This window comes from Cannabis sativa, chromosome 6, assembly GCF_029168945.1.
Source record: "Cannabis sativa cultivar Pink pepper isolate KNU-18-1 chromosome 6, ASM2916894v1, whole genome shotgun sequence".
Lineage (NCBI taxonomy): Eukaryota > Viridiplantae > Streptophyta > Magnoliopsida > Rosales > Cannabaceae > Cannabis > Cannabis sativa.
The window spans coordinates 69,871,753-69,887,038 of record NC_083606.1 but is presented as its reverse complement, the minus strand read 5'-3'; the positions used below and the strand labels follow the sequence as shown (position 1 = coordinate 69,887,038).

General features: G+C 35.7%; 1 protein-coding gene across 3 annotated transcripts; it reads left to right on the top strand.

The window, feature by feature from the left end:
• The first annotated feature begins 10,781 nt into the window (after positions 1-10,781).
• Positions 10,782-14,789, top strand: LOC115695844 (bifunctional phosphatase IMPL2, chloroplastic). 3 transcript variants are annotated; one of them, XM_030622931.2, is made up of 10 exons: positions 10,782-10,933; positions 11,331-11,663; positions 12,278-12,356; positions 12,669-12,763; positions 12,887-12,936; positions 13,215-13,339; positions 13,467-13,533; positions 13,870-13,959; positions 14,314-14,425; positions 14,520-14,789. In XM_030622931.2, exons 1-10 carry the CDS (start codon positions 10,801-10,803, stop codon positions 14,588-14,590), a joined length of 1,155 nt encoding a protein of 384 aa, XP_030478791.2. In that variant the 5' UTR covers positions 10,782-10,800; the 3' UTR covers positions 14,591-14,789. The 3 variants fall into 3 exon arrangements, with proteins under 3 accessions (XP_030478791.2, XP_030478794.2, XP_030478793.2); XM_030622934.2 differs by having other exon boundaries at positions 10,796-10,933; positions 11,351-11,663; XM_030622933.2 differs by having other exon boundaries at positions 10,851-10,933; positions 11,285-11,663.
• Positions 14,790-15,286: the final 497 nt, after the last annotated feature.

The following is a 15,286-nucleotide window of genomic DNA, read 5'->3' as shown; positions in this document are numbered from 1 at the left end:
TAACACTACGCCATGAATCTGTCCCGAGAGTGTGTACCACTGCAAATGAATTGGAATAAGTGTTGTGCTGATAAATTCTTAAGACCTTCTATTGACCACTCCTTGGACTGAATCAGTTGAAGTTTACACAGAAATGGTAAAAAGGTTTTCTCAGCTCAAATGGAGGCTGAGGCAACATATTCAATATATACTCTGTTCAAGGAATACAAACACAAATGAAAGGATGACAAGTGGCCCTAATGTTGGTAAAAGAGAGACCAACTCGTAACAGAAAAGGGTACACACGGAAAACACAATAACAAACTCTGATTACAGAATTACAACATTAATCAACTAATGCATAATTAACAGAGACTAATTAATCTATTTTCTTAACACCACCCCTCAAACGAGAGGGTGTAATCTTCACTCCGAGTTTGCACACCAAATACTGAAAACGAGAATGTGACAGGCCCTTTGTCATGCAATCAGCAATTTGATCTGCTGAGGGAACATATCTGATCTCCAGAGCTTTGTTTAGAACCTTATCTCTCACATAGTGAATGTCCAATTCGATATGTTTTGTTCGAGCATGGTACACTGGGTTTGAGGCAAGAGCACTTGCACTCAAGTTATCACACCAAGTAATAGGAACATCAGGCAGTGGAAATTTAATTTCTTTGAGTAGAGATTCGATCCAAGTTATTTCAGCACTTACTTGAGCAAGTGCTCTATACTCCGATTATGTGCTGGATCTAGAGACAACTCCTTGCTTTTTAGATGACCAGGACACCAAAGTATCACCTAAATATACACAGTAGCCTCCAACAGATCTTCTATCATCTACATTACTAGCCCAATCTGCATCAGAAAAGCCAGTAATGTTCAAACTGTTGCTGCAGCAGATGTGGAGGCCTTGTGTGCTTGTTCCCTTTAAATACCTTAGAATTCTCTTAGCAGCATTCCAGTGAGTAATTGATGGTGACTTAAGGAATTGGCTAAGAGAATTTACAGCATAGCTGATATCTGGACGAGTGTGGCACAGGTATTGTAAGGCTCCAATGAGGCTCCTGTAAGTTGTTGGATTTTCCATTTCTTTGCCATCAGAAACGGATAAAGACTTTCCAGTTGTAATGGGAGTTGGACTAGGCTTCAGATGAATCATGTTATGCTTTCTCAACAGATCTTCAACATATTTGGTTTGGGTGAGATACATGCCTGTCTCATCTCTGAACACTTCAATACCAAGGAAGTAGTGAAGGTCTCCAAGGTCTTTGAGAGTAAAGCATTTGTTGAGTTGCTGAACAAATCTGTCGAGATGAGTATTGTTGTTTCCTGTGACAATGATATCATCCACATATATTAAAACAAGAATGATAACATTGTTGCTGATGTAGAAAAATAGTGATGTATCAGCTTTGGAATTTTGAAACTTCCAAGCAACAAGAGTACTCTTGAGCCTGTCAAACCAGGCTCTTGGAGCTTGTTTGAGACCGTATAAGGATTTGTGCAACTTGCACACCTAGTCAGGTTTTTCAGGATCAACATAACCTTCAGGTTGACACATGTACACATCCTCTTCTAGATTGCCATTCAAGAAGGCATTGTTAATGTCCAATTGCTTGATTTTCCAACCTTTAGAGACAGCAATAGTTAAGATGATTCTAACAGTGGAAGCTTTCACAACTGGACTGAAAGTTTCACCATAGTCTAGGCCTGCCCTTTGATGAAATCCCTTTGCAACCAACCGAGCCTTGAGTCTTTAAAGGGATCCATCTGCATTTCTCTTTTCTCTGTAAACCCATTTACAACCAATCAAGTTGTAATCTTTTGACCAGGGTACCAAGGTCCAAGTCTTGTTCCTTTTAAGTGCAATTACTTCATCATCCATTGCTCTATTCCAACCTTTGTGTTGAAGAGCTTCTGCAACAGTGTTGGGTTCAGTACAAGTTGGTTCCCATTTGGCTTGGCTGATGTAGGTTTTTGGCTTGAAAATTCCTGCCTTTGACCTAGTTGTCATGGGATGTGAAGAGACCAGCTGAGAAGGATGCACATCAGGTAAGCTTGGTTTATTATTCTTTGGTGCGGTGATATTTTCATTTTCTGGTGCAACATCCTGTACATTGTTTTCTGGTTCCTGGAAGACATTGTACTCAGAGCTGCTGGGTATCTCAGAATCAGTAGCTGGAACAATAAAACCATGATCAAGTGTGTCAAGACTAGTATTTGGTGAATTTGTTTCACTAACCTGTTGTGGTGAAGGCACTGCTGCTGTTGGAGTTGAAGCACTTCGAGACAGTTCTTGATTATTTGTGGTCTGAGCTGTTTGACTGTGTTGTTCGAAATGAACATTAGGAAGTTGAGACCATGACTCATTTTGGATAACAAGATGTTTTTCTGGTGCATATGTGTTCAAGAAACCTGTGTGGAAAGGAAATTCCCTTTCATTGAAGACTACATTCCGAGAAATGTAGACTCGGCCTGTGGTGCTTAAACATTTGTAACCCCTGTAGGATTCATTGTATCCTAAGTTCACACACTTCAGTGAATGAAACTGAAATTTGTGATTTTGGTAGGGTCGTATACACGGGTAGCAAGCAGCACCAAAGGTCTTTATTTGTTTGTAATCAGGTCTCTTACAGAACAAGGTTTCAAAAGGGGTTTTGTCATGTAAAATAGGAGTTGGAAGCCTATTGATTAGATACACAGAAGTTTGAAAAGCATCAACCCAGTACTTTAGAGGCATTTTGGCTTGAGCAAGTAAAGTCAGACCCATTTCAACAATGTGTCTGTGCTTTCTTTCTGCTCTTCCATTTTGAGCTGAAGTGTGAGGACATGAATGTTGAAAATGAATGCCATTGGTCTTAACTAAATTTTCAAAAACTTGATACTCTCCACCCCAATCACATTTAATACTTTTAATTTTAGTTTCAAACTGATTTTCAGCAAAAGCTTTGAATTCAATGAAAGCATTTAGAGCATCAGATTTGTTCTTTAAAGGATAAAGCCAAGTGTATCTGCTGAAATCATCAATGAAATGTATATAAAACTTAAAATTTGTATTAGATGCAATTGGGGCAGGACCCCACAGATCAGTATGGATTAACTGAAGAACTTTGGAAGCTTTAAAAGATGATAATTTAAATGGCAGGGCATGTGATTTTCCAAGCTGACAAGCTTCACAAAAATTTTCTATTTCATTTTTGGGAATTTTTACATTGTTGGAATCACAAATGAGTTTAAGAACTCTAGTGGATGGATGGCCTAAACGCCTATGCCATATATCCTTCTTGGAAAGCTTAACACTAGCTGTTTGAACAACTTTAGACTTAGACACATTAGAGACACCAGAAAAATACTGTGGCTGTTTTTGTTTGTGAGTGGATTTGTTGCTGAATTGGTAGAGACCATCTCTAAGTGCTCCTTCCAGCAGTACCTTCCTTGTGTGTTTGTCCTTCACAAAACAACAGTTAGGATGAAATTCAACAAATATGTCATTATCATTGGTTAGACTTGACACACTTAACAGATTTTTTGCAATATCAGGAACTAATAGCATGTTATTCAGCAACAGTGACTTTGATTCACTGTTGGTTTGCAAGTTACCATAACCAAAATGTGAGATGTTAAGGCTATTACCATCACCTATAATGAGTTTTTCCTTACCACCATACTCATTCTTCTGCATCATGTTGTTTTCATCTGCAGTAACATGATTGCTAGCTCCACTATCCACGAACCAAGCTTCACTGTCAATGACTTCTGGTGCAGCTGTGTAGGCAGCAGCTCCTCCTTGATTGTTTTTCTGACTGGTTTGGCCCCCTGTTTTTGGATCTGAACCCATATAGGCTTCATCGTATCGATTGTAACATATGGCTGCTGAATGACCATAGCGACCACAGACTTGGCAAGTGGGCTTGGGTCCATTGGATCTGCCTCCACGACCTCTGCCAGAGCCATTTCCACCACCACGATTGTAGTTTCCTCTGCCACTACTTTGATTCTGGTAATTTCCACGACCCCTGTTGTTGCTGTTAGGACGATTTGCAAAGTTTGCATTAGGTGTTGAAGGAGAATGAGACGACTTGTTGCTGCTGTTAAGACTCAAGTTCTGCAGCCTTTCCATCTTGTCATCAAAAGCGAGAAGTATTCCCTGCAATTCCTGCCACGTTGTTGTTTGGCGAGCTTCGATCTGTAGCACAATTGGTAGATACTCAATGTCCAAGCCAGACGTGACATTAGATATCAATTGATTCTCAGGATATGGCTCCCCTGCTAGAGCCAAAGAGTCGGCCCAAGCTTTCTTTTGCTTCAGATAGTCTTCCATGGAGGTTGAGCCTTTGCGTGTAGTCTGAATCAGAGTGCGAGTATCGTCCATCCTGGATTTTGAGTGAGCCCCATACAAATTTTCAAGAGCTTTCCACAACGCTGCTGCAGTTGCACATCCCATAACTTCTGTAGCGATTCCTTCAGTCATTGAGCTGTATAACCAGCCCATTAGAAGCTGGTCACTAACAATCCAGTGTTCGTAATCTGGGTTGACTGTAACACCAAAACCGAGTTCTCCTTCAGTGGTAGTAGGAGTTGGAATGAACTCTGGTGGGCAGGGTCGAGTTCCATGCACAAAGCCGTCAAGACGATGACCACGTATCACTGTGGACACCATTGTTTTCCAGAGTACATAGTTCTTCCTATCGAGCTTCAAAGGAAATGGTTGGTTCAATGTATTGAACGGTTGAGTGTAGTTTTGTTGAGAGACATGTACGGAAGGGCTAGCAGCACCTGCTGCTGCCGTGGTGGTGGCCTGAGGAGTCTGAGAATGGGACGACATAGTCCAGGCTTTTCACTTGGCTCTGATACCAAGTTGAAGTTTACACAGAAATGGTAAAAAGGTTTTCTCAGCTCAAATGGAGGCTGAGGCAACATATTCAATATATACTCTGTTCAAGGAATACAAACACAAATGAAAGGATGACAAGTGGCCCTAATGTTGGTAAAAGAGAGACCAACTCATAACAGAAAAGGGTACACACGGAAAACACAATAACAAACTCTGATTACAGAATTACAACATTAATCAACTAATGCATAATTAACAGAGACTAATTAATCTATTTTCTTAACAGAATCCAAATCCACAATCAATGGTGCCATTGAGATCTTCATCATCACAAGTAGGTGGTGGAAGGTTTATGAACTCTCCTGTTACTGGATTGCACACTGTAATAGGATCATTTCGCCATGGTTCAGACAAGCACAACAAACCATTGCAAGAATTCACAATGTTGTATTTTTGTTCTTTTGGTTTCAAATTATGGCCTTGTTTCTTGTCCTGATTTTTTAGCACACTTTCTGGATTGCGTAGTGGGATCTTCAGTTTGGCATTAAGTTCCATGTTATCTTTCTCGAGATTTAGATCAAAACCAGGGTCATCTTGAATTTCAGGCTCAACCAAGTACACAATTCTTCAAACTCGAACTGAATCCAGAGTCCGGACAAAAATTTTAGGCTTTGCTTGAGCAAAGTTTAACTTAGCAAAGTCAGATTCGAATATCAGATTGCGCCATTTCTTGCAGACGCATTTGCAGAAAAGAATGCTTTTGGTGGGGAGGCTATGGAAAAACATAACAACAATTTCACTTGGAATGTCGTTTATGGTAGAACCATATATTTGATTTCTTTTCCTGGCCATTCTTCTGTTGATCAATAAACATATTCACACATGAAAATGAAGAATTAAATTAAAATGGAGAAGAGCAAAGAGATGCACTACTCAATTAAGTATATGAAATGCATATAGTCAAAGAGTTTTACATCTTAACTTCAATAGAAGATGTTAGACATATATAAGATTCATGTACTACTCTTTTTATTGTCAATTAGTTTTAGAATGGAACCTCATGCATCTTATCAAATTTTAACATGGTATCAAAGCAAAAACAAACAAAACAACTTCTAATCACTATCCAACCCAAAAAAAAAATCGAGTAACTTGTGATTCGGGGATAGTGAGCCAAAAAGAGCCCCAAAAAATCCAAAAATAAAGATACAAAAAGGTAAAGCAAAAAAAAGGTCACTTGTGATCGGAGATAGTGAGCCAAAAAAAGAATCCCTTGTGATCGGGTTGTCTAAGATGGTGAGCAAATAAATAGCTACCATCTTAAAGGAATATTAGAAAATCATATATTGTTAATGTGTGAAAGATTATAACATATATAAAATCTATGGGCTACTCCTACCATTCATTTTATTAAATTCTAACCAAAGAACATAGATACATAAAAATAAGTAAATTTTATTTTTGTTTTGATGCAAGTGAGCCCATCAAAGACAAAGAACACAAATAATCAAGATGAAAAACAAAGGTGGTGTTTGGTAATACTTTTTTAATCAGTTTTCTGTTTTTAAAAGTAGAAAAGTGAAAATATTTTTCAAAAACATGTTCTATAAAACTGTTTTTACTTTTCAATTTTATAATTAGAAATCAAAATTTTAAAAACAACAAAAATCACTTTCAATATTTTTTTAAACAATTTTTTTTTCTTAATCAATCTTTTGGATTACGACCAGACCCGGACCCAAATCCCCTCCTCACGGCCCTGGCGCTGAACCTGGCTTTTGACTTAAACCCGAATCCGACCCCGGACCTAGACCCGAGTTTAATAAAATCAAAAAATAAAAATAAAAATAAACTTTATAGAACACACTTTTATTTTCTGTTTTTAAAATTGAAAAACAAAAGTAGTTACAGAACGCATTTTTGTTTTTCAAAAATAAATTTTTTAAAAACAAAAATTTTACTCTCATTTTGTGATTAAAAAATTAAAAAATAAAAGTGTTACCAAACGGCACCAAAGTTATACACAAGCAATCCAAAACACTCAAGACAATTCTAAACTAAACTATGATAAAACTCAGATCATACCCAAATGCGAAATACAAGACTACAACAACCAAATGAACCACAATGACCCAAGAAACTCCACTGACCATAAACCCCAAAGCTTCTTATATACTATTTTTTTTCTTTGTTATCAAAAAAAATAGAGCTTACAATTCAAGAAAATTGGTCAAATTCCATTCTAGGATCATGTACTTCCTTCCATATTGAAAATAAAGAGTCATATCATAAAAAAGTTACCTTTTTTTTTCCAAATTGAAGATCCCCGGAGCTCTCAATCATCAAAAGCTTGCAGGAGAAGAAGAAGGGTCGCACAAACTCTTAGTTGCAGGAATGTCTTCCGTTCCCATCACTTAAAGGCGGGATTTTTTTTTTTTTTTCGAAAAGGAGCTTCATTTGACATAAATGTTCTTTAGTTCTAAGAAAACTTGTTAAAGAAGTTTTTCAATCCAACTCTTCATTTCCCAATGCACACACCAACTAAGACCATTTCTATTGTGTTATGTTTGGCATTAAAAATGATTTTGTGATTTATTTGAATTAATTTTTAGAATTATAGTCTAATACACTTATACAAGTACAAATGTAAAATTTAATGTTTAATTAATGTTTTTATTAAAAATATAGAAATTAATAATTTTATTATGTAAAATAATAAAAAAAAAATGTAAAAATTTATAATTTAATGTAATAACTAAATTTAATTAAAAATATTAAAAATGACATAAAAGAAAATTTGAAAATAATATATTTATTGTGATGTAAAATTTACATCATGTTATAGTGATCCAAATTTAAATTAATTTTTGCTATTAGCACACCATTTGGAGCAAATATTTTCAATGCATCTCCAAGGGCGCTCTTTATATTTTTAGTAATATTGTAATATGTGTACATATAAATTACACAAACTTAATACACACTTATGTAGCAAGTTAATTTTAACAAGTAGTACCCATTTTTTTTAAGAAATAAGTGGTTAAAATTACTTGCCACATAACCTCGAATATTAGCAAGACTATGTTCCGAGATTAGTCAAGCAAAGTGTGCCATTAACTAAGTTTCATCATTAAGCTTAGTGTTGAGTCTAAAACTCGAATGTCATTCAACCAAACCAGTTACAATGATTATGAATCAATAATAGGAATATTGCTCTTTATTAATGGTGTCTAATTCTTACACAATAACTCGAATTATGTCTTAGTTTCAAGTGAAAAAACAAGGACTTTATATAAGTTAGTCCAATAGGTATTGACACTTGAAACTAACTACACCTAACCAACTGAAACCAACAAACTAGAGCTAACATAAAACACTAACTGTCTTAACTGTACTAACAGTCATAACTAACTACAATTTCCACCTTGATCGATAGTACAGTATGAAAGACAAAGATAGTTAAGAAAAAATAGTAAACATACATCCAAAAACAAATACATTTATCAATCTTAGGACCTAGGACAAGTTCTATCCTAAAATTCCAAGTAGCTTCAAGTAGTGCTTGAATTTTGTTGTTGTGACAGCCTTGGTCAGCATGTCTGAGGGGTTTTCTGCAGTTGAAATCTTGTCTAGCTTGATCTTCCTATCTGTAATTACCTCTCTAATAAAAGCTAGTCGCACATCAATGTGTTTGGTACGCTCATGAAACATCTAATTTCTGCTTAAGTGTAAAGCACTTTGTCTGTCACTGTGAACATGTAATTATCTCTGACTTAAACCAAAATCAGTGGTTATTCCCTTTAGCCACAAAGCTTCTTTTACAGCTTCAGTACAAGCTATGTACTCAATCTCTATTTTCGAAAGAGCCACTATAGTTTGCAAGTTAGCTTTCCAACTCATTGTGCAGCTGTTTAAGCAAAAAACATAGCATGTTTGTGATCTTCTGGTCTATGAGTCACCAGCATAATCAGAGTCAACATACTATGTAATCTCTAGTGTTTCAAACTCTGAATGATACCTCAGCCCTAGAGTGGATGTTCCCTTTAAATACCTCATCATCCACTTGACAACCTTCCAACGCTCAATTCCTAAATTTTGCATAAATCTACTAACCATACTCATTGCATGGCATAGATTTGGCCTGGTGCAAATCATGGCATACATGATACTCCCTACCAAGTTTGTGTATGGTACCTTCTCCATACACAAACTTGGATAGCTTGCATGTTGGATAGCTTGAAATGTTGAGCTAATGGTGTGCTAACAGGTTTGGCATCTTGAAAACCAAACCTGGTTAACAGCTTTGAGATATACCTTGCCTGAGATAGAACTAATTCTCTGATCTTTCTGTCTCTGCAGATCTTAATTCCAAGGATGTTCTTGGCTAGCCCAAGATTTTTCATTTCAAATTTTGTGCATAACATCTATTTTACCTTGTTGATGTCTTCCATGTACTTGCTTGCAATCAACATATCATCAACATAGAGTAATAGGTAAACTGTTGACTTTAGCTTAGAACTCCTGATGTAAACACAACTGTCATAAGCACACCTTTTGAAACCTGATTTAATCATATACTCATCAAACCTCCTATACCATTGTCTTGGTGATTGCTTTAGTCCATATAGAGACTTCTTAAGCAAACACACATGGTCCTCCTTTCCCTCAACCTCAAACTCTTTGGTAGCCTCATAAAGATCTCCTCCTCTAATTCTCCATGCAAGAAGGCTGTTTTGACATTCATTTGCTCAAGTTCAAGATCTTGGATTGCTACCATTGATAGAATCATTCTGATTGAAGTGTGTTTTACTACAGGTGAAAAAATCTCATGAATATCCACTCCTTCCCCTCTGTGTGAAGCCTTTGGCAACCAACCTAGCCTTGTACCTTGCTTCCTCAACCCCTGGGATCTCTTCCTTGTACTTATATACCCATTTGCAGCCTATTATCTTTCTGTCGGAGGGCCTTATGATTAGTAATACCTTTTTTTTTAAGAAATAAGTGGTTAAAATTACTTGCCACATAAATGTGTGTTAACCCTGAATATTAACAAGGCTATGTTTCGAGATTAGTTAAGCAAAGTGCTCCATTAACTAAGTTTTGTCATTAAGCTTAGCGTGATGAAGCCGGATCCATCCCCACTTCGAGTCCCTCATCTTGAAGACTCAAGCGTCAAGACGAGAAGCCAAGCTTGCAAGCATTCTGGTAAGGCTTGCATGCAAGCATCTCAACAGACTTTCATGCAAGCATCTCGGCAAGCATGCATGCAAGCATCTTGTCGAGCATGCATGAAAGCATCTCGACAAGCATGCATGCAAGAAACTCGACAAGGCTTGCATGCAAGCATCTCAGCAAACTTACATGGAAGAATCTCGACAAGGCTTGCATACATGCAAGCATCTCGACAACATCACCAAGGCTTGCAAGTATCTCGACAACATTAAGGTATTATTGTCTAAACTTCTAGAGACATCTCTTTCTCATATTAGTCGTAATTTTAATACTTGCAGCTCATAAATTGGCTAAACATGTCCTTTGACTAGACGATGAGCTTTTTTTGGTTAGAAAAAAATCCTCCTACCATTTGTAACTGGCTTCCAAGACATGTTTAATACAAATATCGTATTTTTAACCAAAAAAAATGTTATTTTTGAAAATGACCCTTATTATATGTTGTTGGGAAGTAAATGGATGGGGTAAGTTGAAAGATACCCCTTTTATTAATCAATTAATTAAATTTACCTCTAATTTTATATTTATTTGAAACATACCTCTTTTTATATGTATCGTACCCAAAATACCCTGACATAAGAGAGTCACATGGAGAATATCTTGAAATGACAGGGACAAAATTGGTACAATGTTTAAAAAAAGAGGTAAAAATGATAGACTTTAAAAATGATGATAAAAATAAAAAATGACAATATAAAAAGGGTATAGAGTGTAATTTCCTCTAAAAGAGATCATCATTGAAGATCTTAATGGGCCTTTGGGCCCAAAAAAAAGACCCAAAACTGAACTCTCTCTCTCTCTCTCTCTCTCTCAGTGAGTTCATCGTAGTGGCGGAGTTTCTCACATCGGTCGGCGACGGCGTTCCTCATCCTCAACTCAAAGGTATCTCAGTATTCTTTCTTTTCTCAAACTCTCGTGATATGTATGCTCTGTATACTTAGATTGAATAATATTGTCAAATCAAACTGGCAACAATCAATGGTGTCCTTTATCTAAAACCCTTGGTAAAATGTGTTTTCTTGCTTCCATTTTTTAGTTTTTTTAAATTAAAGATTAGTAATTTGGGGAATTATTAGTGCTTAATGCCCTTTAATGAAGTTGATTTGTTACTAAGATCATTAGTGCGTTTGAATGAGAATTTTAAACAATCATATTATAACATTTACAGTAATGTCTTGAACTTGTCTTTATGTTCAATCATCATAGATTTTCATTTTTGTTTGTTTGATGAAGATTCAATTTTGGAAATGGAAAATGTGATTGAATGAATTTTTTTTAGTCTCCACCATGCTTTCTCAGTGCTTTTCTCAGACGGCCACCACAGCCAGATACTTCCCCAGCACTTTGTTTTCACCTCCCATTCCCATTTCAAGTGCTTCAGCTCTCAATTTCACTGATACTAGGGGAGGCTGCCTTTCCCTCTCACTCACTCGTGGAGCCAACATCTCCATGGCCTGTAATTCGAAGCTCTCGAATGGAGTCGAAGCTCTTTCCTGGGGTCTCGATGTTGATCGCTTTGCTGAGGTTGCTAATGAGGCTGCTGATGCCTCTGGAGTTGTGCTTCGAAAATACTTTCGTAGCAAGTTCGAGATTCTAGATAAGGAAGATTTGAGTAAGTCTTTTTGTTTGTTTGCTGAGAAAACATTTCTCATAATGTGGGAATAATACATTACTTATAATTTCTCATCATTTTAATTCATCAGAACTTTTCTCTTTTGTTGTACAATTTGGAGAGAGCTTTATTGAGTTAGTTGGAAAAGATTTAACATTTCGGTGGGAAGAAAGATCCTGTTTTTTTTTTTCGTTTGTTGGCTCTATTTGGTTACTGAGAATGTAGAATGTGGCCTTTCATATGAATGGTCTAACTGAGGAATGGGAAATTCTTTTGAGCTTTCAATAAAGAGAGCTTATTATGAGTTAGTAGGAAATTCGAGATTGAATATAGAGAGCTTAATTCGAGTGATTTCAAAGTTTCCATATTGTTGAGGTTGAAAGAGTTTCATAAAGAAAAGAGTTAACTGGGTTGTCTTGTTTCAAGTAGTTCCTTATTTCGATTTGATTTCCAGATAAACCAGGTATATAGAGAGCAAATACAGGTACTAAGCCTAGAATTTCTGCTCTAAAAATGCTTCAAAATCAACTGCATTCACATAATCTAAATAATGTATATCTATTTATTAAGTGGATTTTAGTGACTAACCAGATGTTCTATGTGGTTCACTACAGGTCCTGTAACTATTGCGGATCAAACAGCCGAGGAATCTATGGTATCTATTATATTGAAAAACTTTCCATCTCATGCTATGTAAGTTATTTAGTTCGAATCAAATTGGTGTAATTCAATGATTAGAACTTAGGACATCATTGCAGACCCTTCCAATTTCAGGCTGTATTTGATAAATCCTAAATGTGATATAATATGGTTATATTAGATTAAGATCAGCGGTGCTATAGTTTTTTATGTAGATTTTTTAGTTCTTGTGTCTTTTATCATACTAGTTATGAAACAAGTCGAATATATAGTTGTTTGAATGCTGAATGTCTCACATAATGTTATCGAGTTTTATTTTATTAATAGTTGTTGCTGAAAGTGTTGACGATCGAGTTGTAATTGCAGTTTTGGAGAAGAGAAAGGGTGGAGGTGCAAAGAGAAAGATTCAGAGTATGTCTGGGTTTTAGATCCAATAGATGGGACAAAAAGTTTTATAACTGGTAAATACATAGTGTTTTTATTTATTTTTATTCTTTAAAAAAAAACATTTTGGCTTGTTAAATTGTTCGTACTGGTCTTAAGCTCTATTAAATTCCAATGAATCTGCACTTTCATCTGTTCAGGAAAACCTGTCTTCGGTACACTCATTGTTCTGCTACATAAGGGTAAACCAGTAAGAATCACCTATGCTTACACTAAATGAGTTATAATATCATTCGTGTCCCTAATTAAAGGTGTATTATCTTCTTATTTATTTTTTCTCAAAGCCATGGATTTTTCTTTTTGTTATTGAAAATTTTATTTAAAGAAGAACGAAAATGGAAAGATTTCTTCAGTACAACTTTAGTCAGTTGGCAGTATCTATTTCGTGTGTTTGTGCTATCAGTTTCGATTAGGTAGTTCACTTTTCCTTTCTTTTCACTGTAGCTATAACTTGTCTTTCCACTCCAGATTCTTGGTGTAATTGATCAGCCTATTTTAAGAGAAAGATGGATTGGGATAAATGGAAGGAAAACTACACTAAATGGAGAAGAAGTATCCACTCGCTCTTGTGCAAATATTTCACAAGCATATATGTAGGTTTTGCTCTTTTTCACTCTAATTATCTTCCCCTTTAAACTAGAGGCTGTATTGCAGAAAATAAATCATTTGATTCCTTGTTCATACTTCATATCGCGAACTTGTTTTCTGCGTTGATTATAGGTACACTACAAGTCCTCATCTATTCAAAGAAGAGGCAAAAGAAGCATTTGTTCGTGTGAGAAACAAGGTCTGTGTTTTCTAAGCTGAATTTTCTGCTCTCGATCTTTCTTATAATTACTGTGATAGAAACTAAGCTAGAAGAACACAAATTCGGTAAGGGTGAAACACAAAGCTGAGAGATTTCTTTATAAATTGTGAGTGAATACATTATAACACTGATATTAAGAAGATAGGGTCTCTCCAAATAAGAGCATAGCTCAATACACAACAAACCACACATCCCCTCACACTGACCGCCGCCCTGCCTTATATCATACTCACCGAGCCCAAAAGCTAACATTTCCACTACCTGTCTCGTAACTCCATATGAACGAATTGGTAATCTAACATACTGCTGTTACAGGTGAAAGTACCTCTATATGGATGCGACTGCTATGCTTATGCTCTTCTGTCATCCGGTCATGTGGATCTTGTTGTTGAATCCGGTCTCCATGTAAGCTGGTGTAATTCTATTGCTTTCATGATATGTCAAACACTTACTCCTATATATGTTTGCCTTATTAAACTAACTTCCATACAACAGGAATGATCGGCATGCATAACTTAATTTTCAGTTTTGCATGTATTTTTTTAACTGAATTGGATGGTATGTTTTCTTCCTAATTGGTAGATTTACTTCAAATATAAACAGCGAAAATAGAGCCTTGAATTTTCTCAAATGGTCAGACATGTGGTTTTCAGATACTAGTTTCAAAATAACAAAATACTCTCTAGTTTCGGGTGTTAGTCATATGTAGAAGAGAGCTTCATTGTATAACCAACCAAATGGTATTTTTCTTCTTATCAGCCATACGATATTCTTGCACTCATACCGGTGATAGAAGGCGCTGGAGGTGTCATAACTGGTTGGAAAGGAGAAGAACTTAGTTGGGAAGCTTCCCCAAATTCACATGCAACAAGTATGTATTCTTGAGGGTCAACTTTATTTTATTCTAATTGACTTTATCAACTATTGTACCGTTTTCTAATTCGACTTTAATCACATTGTTACAGATTTTAATGTAGTTGCAGCTGGGGATAAACAGATTCACCAGCAAGCTCTGGAGTTGCTACAATGGCGATAAGGTTTAGATTGGCCTTGCTTCAAATAAATTTGTAGAGATCTTAGCAGAAAAGCCTTGGTTGATTCTGAATAAATGAGTTTAGTTGGAAAGAACTAAAATTGACAAATTCTATTTGAAGATGTACATCAAGAAACAATTTGCAAGGACATATTATCTTGACCCCCTAATGGCCAAAAAAAAAAAAGGTTCCTTTGGAAAACTTGTTTCTTGGTTTTTTAACATATCTACCTTTATATATTTTCTTTACTGAAATACAGCCGCAAATCAAAAGTGATCAAATTTAGTATATTGTAAAAGTCAATATTTCAAAAAGAATAAGTTTTGGTTAATATATTGAGTAAATAAACTGTGCTTTATTAAAATATAAATTTAGTAATTTATAATTGAGTAAATACCATTTTGGACCCTGTGTTTTGCAAAAGTTATTGATTGGACCCTGTGTTTTGTTAAATGACAAAATGGACTCTGTATTTTCCAAAATAGTAAAGATAGGACCTTGAGCTTAATTTTTGACAATTTTTTTTTTTAATATAATCAACTTGAAAACAATTCCTAATACGAACAGATATAGAAAATATAAACAATTTTGTGATAATACTTTTAGATCGGATTATAATTAAATTTTATTTTGATAAAAAAAATCAATTTAGGGTCTTATTTGTACCATTTTAGAAAATACAGGGTCCATTTTGTCAT

Coding starts and splice junctions, on each gene's coding strand:
- LOC115695844 (XM_030622931.2), top strand. CDS start 10,801: ATGGGCCTTTGGGCCCAAAAAAAAGACCCAAAACTGAACTCTCTCTCT. Junction 12,937..13,214: donor TGCTACATAAGGGTAAACCA/GTAAGAATCACC, acceptor TTTCCACTCCAG/ATTCTTGGTGTAATTGATCA. Junction 13,960..14,313: donor TTGTTGAATCCGGTCTCCAT/GTAAGCTGGTGT, acceptor TCTTCTTATCAG/CCATACGATATTCTTGCACT.